The sequence below is a fragment of the Cheilinus undulatus genome, linkage group 15 (genome assembly GCF_018320785.1).
Source record: "Cheilinus undulatus linkage group 15, ASM1832078v1, whole genome shotgun sequence".
NCBI classification, from domain to species: Eukaryota; Metazoa; Chordata; class Actinopteri; order Labriformes; family Labridae; genus Cheilinus; species Cheilinus undulatus.
The window spans coordinates 7506765-7519941 of record NC_054879.1 but is presented as its reverse complement, the minus strand read 5'-3'; the positions used below and the strand labels follow the sequence as shown (position 1 = coordinate 7519941).

At 37.7% G+C, this 13177-nt stretch overlaps 1 protein-coding gene across 1 annotated transcript in view; it reads right to left on the bottom strand.

Moving 5' to 3' along the window:
* ramp1 (receptor activity modifying protein 1) overlaps window positions 1-13177 on the bottom strand; it is a 115114-nt gene that overhangs the window by 35505 nt on the left and 66432 nt on the right. Inside the window, exon 2 of the mRNA XM_041806603.1 lies at window positions 4825-4963. Coding sequence (XP_041662537.1) covers window positions 4825-4963 — 139 coding nt within the window. The remainder of the gene's footprint in view (window positions 1-4824; window positions 4964-13177) is intronic.

Sequence of the window (13177 nt, the reverse complement as noted above, 5' to 3'; positions counted from 1 at the left end):
CTGTCTCTCTCTGTCTCTCTCTCTCTCTCTCTCTCTCTCTCTATATATATATATATAGATGTATCTATATATATATATATATTAGTGCTGTTACTTGAAAAAAAAAATCAAGTTAATCACTAATTAATCATGATTAAGCAATTAATCACAGCATTTTAAAATATTTTTGTCTATTTTTATGTTTTTAGATTTTTATAGGTAGTTTTTGTGAAGTATTTTGTTTTAATTCATTTAATTCTATATACAGCACATTAAAGTGCTGATCTGAGTCCTTATCAATACCACTATCCATACTTTCTATAGTTTGGTGAAAAGACAAAATAAGGGCAAATATTTAAACTACAAGTGGTCTTAGCTGAGTAGTGCTTGAGTTAAAAAGCTATGATTCAGTCTGTCACATCTATTGTATATCCCTTAAATATAAACACATATTCACAACTGTATTTATTGACATCTCTCATCAAAAACTAAACTTTCCCATTTTTATGTGACATTTGAACATATCAAAAAATATAGAATACAGTCGTCTAATTTACTAAGGTTACCTGAATGCATCATATTTTCCGTCTTCAGCTCGTAAAGTACGCTAATTAATTTCAATTTTGCCAATTCCACCGCAGATAGCCAAAGATAGCCTGAGATCAAATTCAGACAGTGTTAGAAATTTAGGATGACCATCTTACGATGTGGCCGGGGAATACTGCATACCCACGCACGTCGTAGTCAGTGATTCGGCACTGTGTAGTCATCACACAGTCTGCACACATTAAGCTTGATGTCGTATGTGATTCATGTTCCACAGTGTAGCATGCCAGAAACTCATAAGACTGTTAAAACACACAGTCTGTAGGAGGCATTACATAGCAGACCTGCCTCTGGCAATACGGCGACGATGTTGATGCACGTGGATCCTTACGTGGCAGAACTGCCTCCGTCAATGTGGCGGCACACGAAGCAAACAACGAAGGAGACAAACTTCTGCTATTCATCAAGTGACTTCCTTTATTAGAAGATGAGGTATGGTGGCGCACGTCTGGCTTCAGGAATTAAATTAACATCTGATTTGGGCATTCAGATATAGTTTATTACTGAGATCCCAATTGTCTGTATAAAAATAAAAAGGGAGAGTACACCAGGAACCACACAAATAAGTGCTACATTGATGTAATAATAAACATCACTTTTATTGACTTTAATGAAAGCTTAATAGAAAATGTGCTTTTTCACCATTTATCTAATCTAAACAAACTACCTAGTGAGTCTGTAAGCATTAATTTAGTGAATAAGGCTAAATCTTATTTCCTTGGGTCCTTGACTCCTTCCCCCTAAGGGGGTCTGGACACCAGGGTGGAACTTAATTGCGTGTAAGTCTGTTTCATCTGCATGCAAAATAATTTTCACTAAGATTGAAATGAAACTAAACAAATGAGGGCCAAACATAAACTCTTGTGGTACTGTTATGCTTCAGGCTCTGACATTAAAATGACAACACATTTCTCAGCACAAAGAGTCTGCCAGGTATGATTTTATCCTCTTAATAGTAATAGTAGACCATTTACATTAGCATTACTTACTTAATGACTGGATGACTGTTAAAAGCTTTGGCGGTTCAGGAAACTTGGCACCATTACCCAAATTAACCTTGCGGCTTGTTTGGTCCAAACCTACTGTGACATAGTTGGCGAAAGCCCCAAACTCTCTGAAAGGGTTTCAAAAGTGTCGGCTGCTTACTCTCATTAAAGCGGAGCCAACACTGCTCATGAGGCTAGAACGTCCCGTTCTAAAGAAAAACTGGCTTAATTGGGTCCTCCATCCATTACTGCTCTGAGACAAATTAAACCTAGTTGGTTCATTATAGGGATTTTATTTGATACCAAACATTTTTACATCAAAATGTTCAAAAGATTACATCAACATTTTGCATGCACTTCCATGTGGGGCTAAATATTCATATTTACTAAAAACAACTATACTGATGGACTGGCATTCCAATTGTAAGAGTAAGTGTGTAGTGTGCCATAAATGTGGGGATAATGTTTATAGATGAAGAAAAGATCTCTGCAGGCAACAACAGTGATCAGCCTTTGTTCTCTAACTTTCATCTCTTCTGTTCTTTCTCCTCAATCTCTTGGGATCAACTACCCTTAAAAAGGAAGTTGTTCTTAAAAGCCATGTATGGAGTTTTTAAGGAAGATTCTGACATTCAACAAAGTTTTCTTACTACATATTTACTGACAGGTGAATTCAACAGACCACAGAAGGTGAGGCTCAGACAGAGGGTAGAGCAAAGACACTCAGCAGCACCACATCAATCCAAAAAGCCTGCATCTTTATCAAGTTTAAGATCTGTTGTCTTTAAGTCATTTCCAGTGCAACCACTGTGAAACAATCAGAATAAAGGATGTTGTGCATCACTTTATAATGGTTCATTGCTCCTCTCTCTCCTGCAGAGTCAGCTGCATGCTCTGCAATTTTTCTCACATGCACACATGCATGCACGACCAACCAATAAACAGGAATCTTGGTCTGATGAATGCATACTGACTAACCATCCGACCAATCAACTGAAAGGTGTCTGTCCTAAAACTGAAAGTATTAGTTAAACTCGTGGTTAAATTCAACACTTTAATATATTGTTAAAGTGTTAAATACTTTACAGTATGGCAGAGCTTCAGTTATTCTTGAAAATATGTGGCAATGTGGGTCTCCTGTGGTGAGAGCAAAGCAGAAAGTCAACCTCATTGTAGGGCAATTCATGCTGAAGCACTCAGCATGCTTTAGGAACCCCCAAAAAGGATGTAGACTCTAACTCAGTGGATAACTTCACTCACGGTGCGAATGTGTCTCACATCAAAAGCAACAACAGTCCACCAGAAACATGAACAGAAGAACCCCAGCAGGGATCACTGTACAACAGGCAACATCCAAACACAATTAGGCCACTTTCACACCTGATAGTCCGGGGGACTCGGCCCGTTTTGGAATGGAAATTGCCAATTGACCAAACCGTCTGAGCACCTACAGCCTCTGGCTCGTTAGGGGCGCTGTCATTACAAACGGTGACAAAGAAGAAAAGAGGGCGTAGAAGAAGACAAAACCGGAAATCCATGTCCTTCCGCCGGTCTTTTTTTCCACATAAACAATGCAAAAACACAGAATTTACACCGTCTTGCAGTTTCTGCTTTTGCCTTGGGGCAGCCAGGTGGACAGGTGGTGACCTGTCCAGCATGTCATTCTTTACATGATACAAATGTACGTGTTGCTATGGCCACACAGACGCCAAGCGAGGTACCAACATGTATTTGAATGTATTAAAACACATAGAAATCCATATATCATTACGCTTTGTGCCACTTACTGCCTGTGGTTCACAAGTTGGTCTGCTTTGCTTTCACACTTCAAACGAACTGCACCCGGGATCGTTTGGAAGTGGACTGAGACCCCCTGTTTTCAAGTGGACCAGAATCTGCTTGTATGTTTCGCACCAGAGTTCGTATGAAGCGGACCAAATAGCTCTGGTGTGAATGCACCCTTAAACACATTTAAATCACATTTGAACACTCTGCCCAAGGGCATGATGGGAACTCCGCCCACACATCCTCCCAGAGTTGAAATGGCAGTTTTCAGATCAGTTGACTCTGCTGAGTTGAACTAACATTATCAATTAGCTCCAACAATGAAGACCATTTCACTCAGAATGGAGCTAGAATTACACTTTGGGAGTTAAAATCAACTCTAAAAGGTTAAACCCTGGGATATCAACACAGTTTTTTTGTTGTTTTTGGGACGCGATGTGGAATCCTTCTCTCACTGTGCTACTGAACAGAGGTGGAAAAAGTACATGAGTATTGTTCTTAAGTAAAAGTACAGTTACTTTGGGGGGAGAGATAGATTAATGGTTTAAGGTGCAACCCATGTACACGTTGGCCGGGGTTCGAATCTGGGCTGTGGCTTTTTTGCCGCATGTCTCTCCCCGCTCTCATCCCCGTTTCTGACTCTATCCACTGTCCACCTCTGTCCAATAAAGGCACAAAATGCCCAAAATAAATCTTAAAATAAATAAATAAATAAATAAAATTACTCTGGTTAAACTTACTTAAGTAGAAGTAAAGGTTCTGATTCAAAATGTACTCATGAAAGTACAAATACAGCTAAAGTGATAAAATAGCATGTGGTTAATGGGAAAAGTTAGTGCATTAACTTCAGTTATTAATTGCCTCATAGTTTAACTCATTAATGTTGATTAAAGATGCAGAGTCAATATAAAACACCAGAACCAAAGAAAAACATGCAAAAATAGACACCCTATGCAATGTGTTATATAGGATATTTTTTCTATGTTTGAGTAAAATGGGTATTTTTTAACACAGCATTTCTCCTTACTTGCAAATAAATATTATTATTTTGGTCTTTCATAAAATGAGAACTTGCTAAGCCCACAAAGAGATGCTGTGTCTATAATTAATTCATTGTTAACAACAGAATCCTAATTTCTGAACTCAGGAAGAGTTCATGAATCAGTACCCAGTGGAACAATCCTGATTTTTAATTACAGCTTTCATGCATACTGGCATGCTCTCTATCGGTCTTTCACGCTGCTGTGGATGACGTTATGCCATTTTTGGAGCCAAAATTCAAGCAGCTTTGTTTGATGGCTTGTTAAGTGATTACCAAACCAGTAGAAGAGTCAGGTATACTCATGTTAAATTCAACATACACTGGAGTGGAATGTTCTGTAAAGATTTAAAAAACATTTGGACTGGTTTCTCAGGTTTTTCTGGAGCTGTATTTGTAAAAATCCCTCTGTGTGTTTATTTCACTCACTCGACTGTGTCCTCCCAGCTGCACCACTGTCTCTGGTCCAGCTCCTGCATGTCCAGTTTGAATTTTGCCAGGCAGAACTCCTCGATGGCATATTCATAGTGGGGTCCACAGCTCAGCACTGACACACACTGAGACACAGCTGAGAAAAAGCGAGAGGAGATCAAAATTAGTAAAACATCTTTTCCCTGTTTTCATTATGTGACAATGAGTGTGTGCAGCTCTCCATGACTGAGTCAAAAGCACAGGGAAGCACTTAAATTCGGAAACAACGATAAACTTAAATGTTGCCATCTCTTTTAGTCTGAGGATGTCTCCCCTATATAGGATAGGAAACTGTAACACCATCTGCTGCCACAGTGTTAGAGATGAAATAACCTTACAAGATTCCCTAAAGCAAAACAAATGGAGATGTTCAATCATCTACTAAAAAGGAAATGCTTTACTGTGACATTTTAATTTTCCTGCAATTTCTAACTTCGTTGATAAAATAACTGAATGTGGCGTATTATGAAGGCATAAAACCGTCTGAGGCAATGGTTCCCAACCTGAGGTGCAGGCCCCTTGCCCAAGTCCACAGGAAAAATAATTGCTTTCAGCAGATATCTTCATTATGACAAGAGTAAAGTAGAGTAGAAAAACATTTCTGTTTATATGTGCTGTTAAACTGTGCTACCATGCTGTGAAACTTCTGCCTAAACTCCTCCCCCAGCAGCTGCACATCATGCTTAAATGTGCAGCTGACTGACTGAAGTTTCTATGTAATAACAAACCAAAAAGGGGATTGATGTGATCATTTCCAAGAGGCTCAGCCCTGCGATTGACTGGTGAGCAGCCCAGGGTGTACCTCGCCCAATGACAGCTGGGATAGACTCCAGCCCCCCCTTCGACCCCCAACGGGATGAGCGGTATAGAAAGTGGATGGATGGATGGAAAATAATGCAATAAACAGTTGAAAGGTTAATAGATTATGATGTTTGAAAAGGATCCCTCTTTTTAGCTGTGCACGGACAGGATGCATGGCGATCATCCATGAGAAATTAACAGGCGGAATGAGCTACATCTGTCCTTGGAAAAATCATTTTCTTAGCAGATACTGTATATTTATTATGACATGAGTGAGCTAGAAAAGCATTTTGTGTTTATATGTGCCGTTAAACTGCGCTGCCGTGCTGCAAAACTTCTGCCTTTAAACTCCTGCCTCCTCCAGCACATCAGGCTGACAGAATGAAGTTTCTGTGTAACAACAACAAAAAGGATCGATGTGATCACAAAAGGAAAGTAATATAAAAAAGAATAAAAGGTTAATAGATTATATCGTTTGAAAAGGCTCTCTCTCTTTCCAGCTGTGCACGGACAGAACGCACGGCGCTTTATAAGGATAGGCTAATGCAGGAGAAATTAAAGGCTGTCTGAGCTAAATCTGTCCGTGTGAAAAAATATTTTTCTCAGCAGATATCTTCATTATAACAAGACTGATCTAGCACAGCTTTTGTTGTATTCATGCTGTGAAACTGTACAGCTGCACAATGTTGATGACAAGGAGGAGTAATCACTCTCGTGCACCCGCAGTTGATACTAAGGCGTGATCATGACGACAAAAACACAAAAGAAGTGAACAGAGACAGAATTATTGTGCACTAACTTAGGTACATCTCTTTAAAGTGAGTGACTGTAAAAGTCGTTGGCATGGAAACGATGCATCATCTCCTTCAATCGCAGCAGTGTGAACTAGGAGGTGTTTAGAGCATTGCAGAGTGGAACGTTGCAAGCAGTTGCAAGTTTCAACTCGTCTCATCGTGAATCTTTGGTCGGAACTGGGCTTAATAATAATAATAATTAAAAAAGGCCTTGATTATTTTCAGGCAGATTTCTAAACAAATATCAATTCTAAAGACAAAATCTAGAAACATACTGTATATTTTACGTCTCAACTGCAACACATAGAAGACCGCTGTAATACTGAAAACAGTAGTTGTTCTGTATGACTTTATCCTTGTTATTCTCTCCCCATCTGTTTTTCTTTTTAATCTTCTGTTTCTCACTGAAATATGAATCTATTTGTTACATCTCAGCATTCTTCTTGTTCTGTTACGTCTTTATCTTTTCTTCTCTTTGGAAAAATGTCAGTGATGTAATGTGTAAAACTGCATGTTTATGTTAAAGCATGTGCAGAATGAAGGGAGCAGCAAAGTGATTTCATGCATAATTCAGTCCGTGTCATTTTGAGGATGGGGGAGAAAAGTGTATAAATTGAAAGCAGAAACATACAGACAAATAAGTTGTTTAGCGAGGATGTGAGGCCTGCCCTGAGCGGAGTGGATGAAAAAGAGCTCTGATCAAACACTGCCATCAAAGATCAAGATCAAGGCTGTGTGCTTAAAAGAGAAAGTGACAGAAACATGGGCTGGGACAACCTTTTTTTTCCTGTAGATTAGATTTCATGTCAAGGATTTCGACTTGCAACATGTTGTCCAACTCTAAATGTTATTTATGAATGACTTCCAACACTCAGAGTTGTATCATCGGGGATTTTTCATCATGATTGCAATACTTAATCTAATAATTACACTTTGCATTTGGAAAAATACAAACACTATCTATCATTATTAGTATTTACACGGCCAAAAGAGATCATTTATTTGAATATCAGCAACCATATGAGAGGTCAATATACAAAATATTACAATGATTAACCAAAGGGATCACTTTCAATGATGACATATTTAAACATGTCATCATTCTTTACTTTCTATGCGTGACTGAAGTTAAGGAGATTTTAATTAGAGCAAATAAAGCCTGATTGTGTTAGGATTAAGAAGCTATTTGTTCATTAGTATCAGCTGTGAGTCCATGCCAGAGCTCAGACTCCTGTCCCTGCTTCAGAGTTGGACCATCTCACCTTCCTCCTGGCTTCTTCAGCTGAATGAATTTCCTGCTTATATGATCAATGTTTGCATGAGGCATTAACAGAGATTAAATTTTCTAATACATAAACATGTATAATGGGTATATAATGAGGCATTAGATTTAATACTTTTTAAGACCCTTTTCAAGACCTTCATACAGTAATACTATCACTTCTTCATATTCTAACAATACAGTTACTTTTTGTTCTAATAATAAAACAAAAATGTGACAACAAAGAAAATAATATGTAGATTGTTTTGCTTATTATAGTATGCAAATTAGACTTTCTTGGGATTTAAGACTATGAGACTAAAAAAGCCTGACACCATAAGGTAGCTGACACCGTCTGAAAGTGGTTTTACCACAATCTAAGACCCTGGTTCTCAAGGTGTGTGTCTGGACCAAAAGTGGGTTGCAGAGCTCTTTCCAGTGGGTTGCGAACAAATGCCCAGAAAAAAATAGTGGCAAAAACTCTACGATGTATTGAAGCTCTACATATTTCCACTTTCCACATTTATCTTATTTTCTTGGAATAACAAAGCTGATTTTCCCAAGATAACAAAGAAATTCCTCTTGATTTTACTAAAATTGCTGTCCAGGGAAAAGGGAGTAAAATAAAATGCATGCATGCTTTTTGTATCTATGCACTTTTTAACATGCCAGAGAAAAAAGCTGGGGCACTGTGTAAAATGTGAATAAAAGCAGAATGCAATGATCTCAAATCCATATAGAGAATTAACAACACATCAGATGGTGAAAAGAGACATTTTACCATTTCAAGAAAAATATTAGATTGTTGTGAATTTTAAGGCAGCAACACATCCCAGCCAAACATGAACCTCTCCTGTTACTTTCAATGGTTTTAATGCTTTTGATGCTGTGAATATTATTCTGCACTCTATTTATTCTGTATCGTTGTGCATCCACAACAACCCTCCTCACGGATATCAGCTGTTGCAGCCTGACCACTGAATGTTGAGCGACACATTTCAAATTGCAAACTGTGTTAGGCATGAATGTGAGGTCAAATAACACTGATGTTAGATCAAGCAGAACGGGCAGAAAGGCGGTGCATATGAAGAAAGCAGTGGTGTGTGCACACACATCTGGACGCTAGAGTTTAAATAAATAAACAAAATGAAGTCATATTTACACATATGCTGAAATGAACTGAAAACGAAGCACAATTTACAACTCATACGTGTAAAAACTTTGCTAATAATGTCCTGCAAAGCCTCTGTTATTTTTTGGATTAGGAAAAGGAGCAGAAAAAGCCATGCAGGGCATTCGAAAACATCCTATATTACAGAAATACTGGGATTAGAATTACCTGTGGACCTCTGTGTGCAGAAATATGGTCATTGCAAATTACCAACATGGTTGATCTACACAGGATTAAAAACACAGATGTATGATTGTGAGACTATTACAAATTACCAGAGGTCCCTAGGTAATGTTATCCCATGTAAATAAGGCATTAGAATAAATCTATTCCACATAAGTAGTCTGAGCGAACCGTGTTATTTTTTAGCACATTGGCTTGTGTGTTGACTGTCAGAAAGCTGCAGGAAGACAAGGAATTACACAACAGCACAGTCTGTGCAACATATAATCAAGGCATTAATGTGTGAGGAAAAAAACAGACTGAATGGAGATTGTAGTTATTTAATGATGTGGCTCTGTGTGCTCAAAGTTAACACATATTCTACCGTGCAACCAGCAATCTAAAATGTTTTAGAGGTCAGAATCAAATCAGAAAATATATCAATCTCATAAGAAGATGTATTTTTATGCATGTTTTACTATGTTTACAGACTTACAGGTAGGGTAGACAAGGAGAAAGATAACATTGTAATAAGACATCTTCTTATTTAGTGCAGAGCAATACTTTCACATCTGACTTTGCCAGCAGCCTTATCTTACTGTTTTAAATAAATGTGTGCTGCCAAGCAAGTGTGAGAGGATCTAAGCCAGAGGCTTTCCATAAAGTTGACTTTAAACCCAAACACAGCAGTTCAGTAAGTTTAAAAAGACGATATTTGTAGCTCCTGAGAGTGTGAAGAGTGCACACTTATCTTAGTACCATCAAGTGGAAAAATACATATGTGCTACTGAGAAAAACACATCTTATCTTTTAATCCTCCAACTTTGCAGAAGTTTACACTGAACTAATCCAAACAATCTGAGATGGATTGTTCTTTTCCTGCTTCAGCGTGACTCATCTCGTCCCCTCTCTTAAAAATCTCTCTCATGGTCTGATCAATATTAAAGCCAGGCTGCAGGAAAGCTCATGATTTTCCAATTTACTCCTTCAGCCATTTATCGATCAGGAACGAAACTAAAAATAAAGCAGTGAGGAGAATTTGCAACATGACATTAACTTAGGGTCAGGGCTGTCTGAGATGTGTCCTTACTTGATCTTAGTTAAAAATGAAAGTTACAATATCACATTATGTTTAAGTTTGAATGATTTTAAATTTCACATTACAACAAATTGAAAAAAAGATAAACCAGTGGTAAAATAATTCAATGTTTGTTATGTTGGATTCAGTGAAATGCACATGAAAACGAACATGTAATATCCTCGGTGCTATCGCCACCTCCATCACACTCACAAAAGCTCCTCAATAAAAAATCAGTTTTAATCGAGCAGTAGGATAAGGAGAATTATCTCCCTCCATTGGATAAAACTACATTTTCTGGTGCCCAGTGAAATCACCATGACTCCGTTTGTCACCATCATCAGGAACCGAATGATTCAGCTGCCCTTTCAGGCCTTCTACCTCAGTGGTTCCCAACCTTTTTCTTAGCCCCCCACTCACATCTAATAAAAGCTAACACCCCCAAACACACACAGGACCCACTTCGAATGAGTACACATCACTTTTAATTGTTTTCACAGACAAACTCCCAATATATCAGGCCTACACACACTTGTTCCTGGAAAAGATCTATAAACTATCCATTAAAGATCTATGTAAAAACTATCCATTATTATAAAGGTGAATAAGGGGCCACTATTGGAAAAATAATAAAGAGGACTGGTTCATTTTCAAGGAAAAACTCAAAAGTAAAAAAAAAAACAAAAAACATTCATTTATGAGAGTTTTTAAAACTTTATAAGTCATAAAAGTATCTGAACTAAATTTAAAAAAGATTTTATAGTGAAAAGTCAAAAATATAATCACTGTTTTCAGTTGGTTTCTTGTAAATTTTGACTTTACAATGTTGTAAATTCATGATTTCAAAAACTTGAAATTTTTGTCAAACTGTAAGACTTTTTTCAACTTTGATGTTTGATTTTTTTCACATACATTTTAACATTTGTTTCTTAAGTCTGAAATTCAGAGTTCTTTATCGTAAAGATACAAACTTTTAATCTAGAATTTTCTCTCCAAACATTTCCACTTTTTTTTTTTTGCTCAAAAATGTATGAATTCTCTTAATTCTGTTCTTTTTTAGGGTGGCCCTTATACTTTGTTGTATTTTATGATTTTCATCATAGTTTTTTAAAAGACATGCATGTTTTATTTTGACAGCTTCAGAGCTGGCAAAGTCAAACGCCCTCCTTGAAATCTTTGGCGGCCCCCTTGGGTGGGGGACCACTGATTACCCCATCAACAACAGCAGCAGCTGGCCAGTATGTCGCTCACCATGGACCAGGTGAACATCGACCTCCAGGGTGAGGATGGCTTTCTCTATATGCCTCTAAGGAGGTGTTTAGACCTCCTGCTTATTTTAACAGTACTTATATCATATAAGTCTATCATTATACCAAAGCTGCATCTGGGTTTTTACACTATTTCTTAATAATTTTTTGTCATCATGATCACACTTTAAAGAATCATGAAAGAGTTTCACCATTTTTTAAATACTAAATCTGTCCAGCACACATTAGACACTGCATGATGTCATTTCTGAATTCTGTAAAACTGTTCTTTGAAAACATTCAGATTGTAAAGAGTGAATCTTTTGCTCTGACTGCCTCGCTCAAGGTCTCGGTTGTTTCCGACAGTTAAGCGTGAGTTCAGCCTGAGGAGACACTTTGGAGTTTGTCACACTGGGCTGAATAAAACTGAACAGACTTGACCTTACACGGCTAAACTACCTCTGTAAATGCGAACAAGCTCTTAGCAAGATTGTCTGGTTAAATATTGAACAAAACAAGAGAATAAACTTCAAAGCATCCGTAAGTAGACAAGGGATGGCCTTTGACCTGGCAGAGGCTTCTTCGTCTCTTCTGTCTTTGGGGCTTCTCCCAGAATGCTTTGCTGTCTCCAGCAGATAGCAAGCTTCAGGGAGTTCTGGGTACTTAACAAGTGTTTGTGTGTTTGCATGTGCTCACATAGCATGTTAGTATGTGTGAGAGACATAAGACTTTCTGTTTGTTTATACCATGTCTTCTCCCCACAGAAAAAAATCTCATGCTAAAAAATTAAGAGCTTGTAAGTGAGGCCGGGAGTTTAAAATATACACATTACTTTCTTCAACTGCCCATTAACAAAATGTCTAATCAGTCAATCAATGATTTGCAAATCTCATAAATCCATATTTTATTCACGATAGAACAACCCTCTTCATTTAACAACAGTCTGTAAATGTCTAGGAAGTGAAGAGACCAGTTTCTGGAGTTCTGGGAGAGGAATGTTGTCCCATTCTTGTCTGCTCTACACTCCTGGGCCTTCTTTGCCAGATTTTTTTGTTACATGATGTGCCAAATTTTTCTGTGAGAGAAAGGTCTGGACTGCAGGCAGGCCAGTTCAGCACCCAGACTCTTGTGTGCATGCTTCTAGGGCTGGACAATTAATCGCAAATTAGATTAAATCATAATATGGCCTGCTGCAATTTTCCAATCGCAGAAGCTGCAATATTTCTTTTACATCAAATTTTTGTCAAAATACCAGTTAATTTTTTTCTTTTTTTTGCAGCGAAGATGTTACGCATTACATATGCAATCATTCTAGTGGCACATTTTTAGAATAGTGCACAAAAAAATCGTATTTTCTTCCATTTTTATGTTTTTCTTGTTAAATATGAGAATTACGTATATAACATTATCATTCCATTCAATGCAACAGGTCATATCCAATTTGCAAAATAAGTCAAAATAATCAGAATTAGATATTTTTTCAAAATTGTTCAGCCCTAATCGCAATATTGGATAAAAAAATTGCAATTAGATTATTTTCATAGGCACTAGGCCATAGGCACTAATGCTACCGTCAGACACGCAGGCGTTTGAACTGTGCCCTGATAACAAGCAGGGTGGTTCCTTTCTTCTTTAAACAGAAGGATTTCAAAGTTAGATTCATTTGACCACAGAACAGTTTTCAGTATTGCCTCAGTCCTCTAGGCCAAATGAGCTCTGGCCTAGAGAAGACAAAGGTGTTTTTGATTTGCACTCACACTTGGCTTCCTCTTTATATGATACAGCTTTAATATGGAT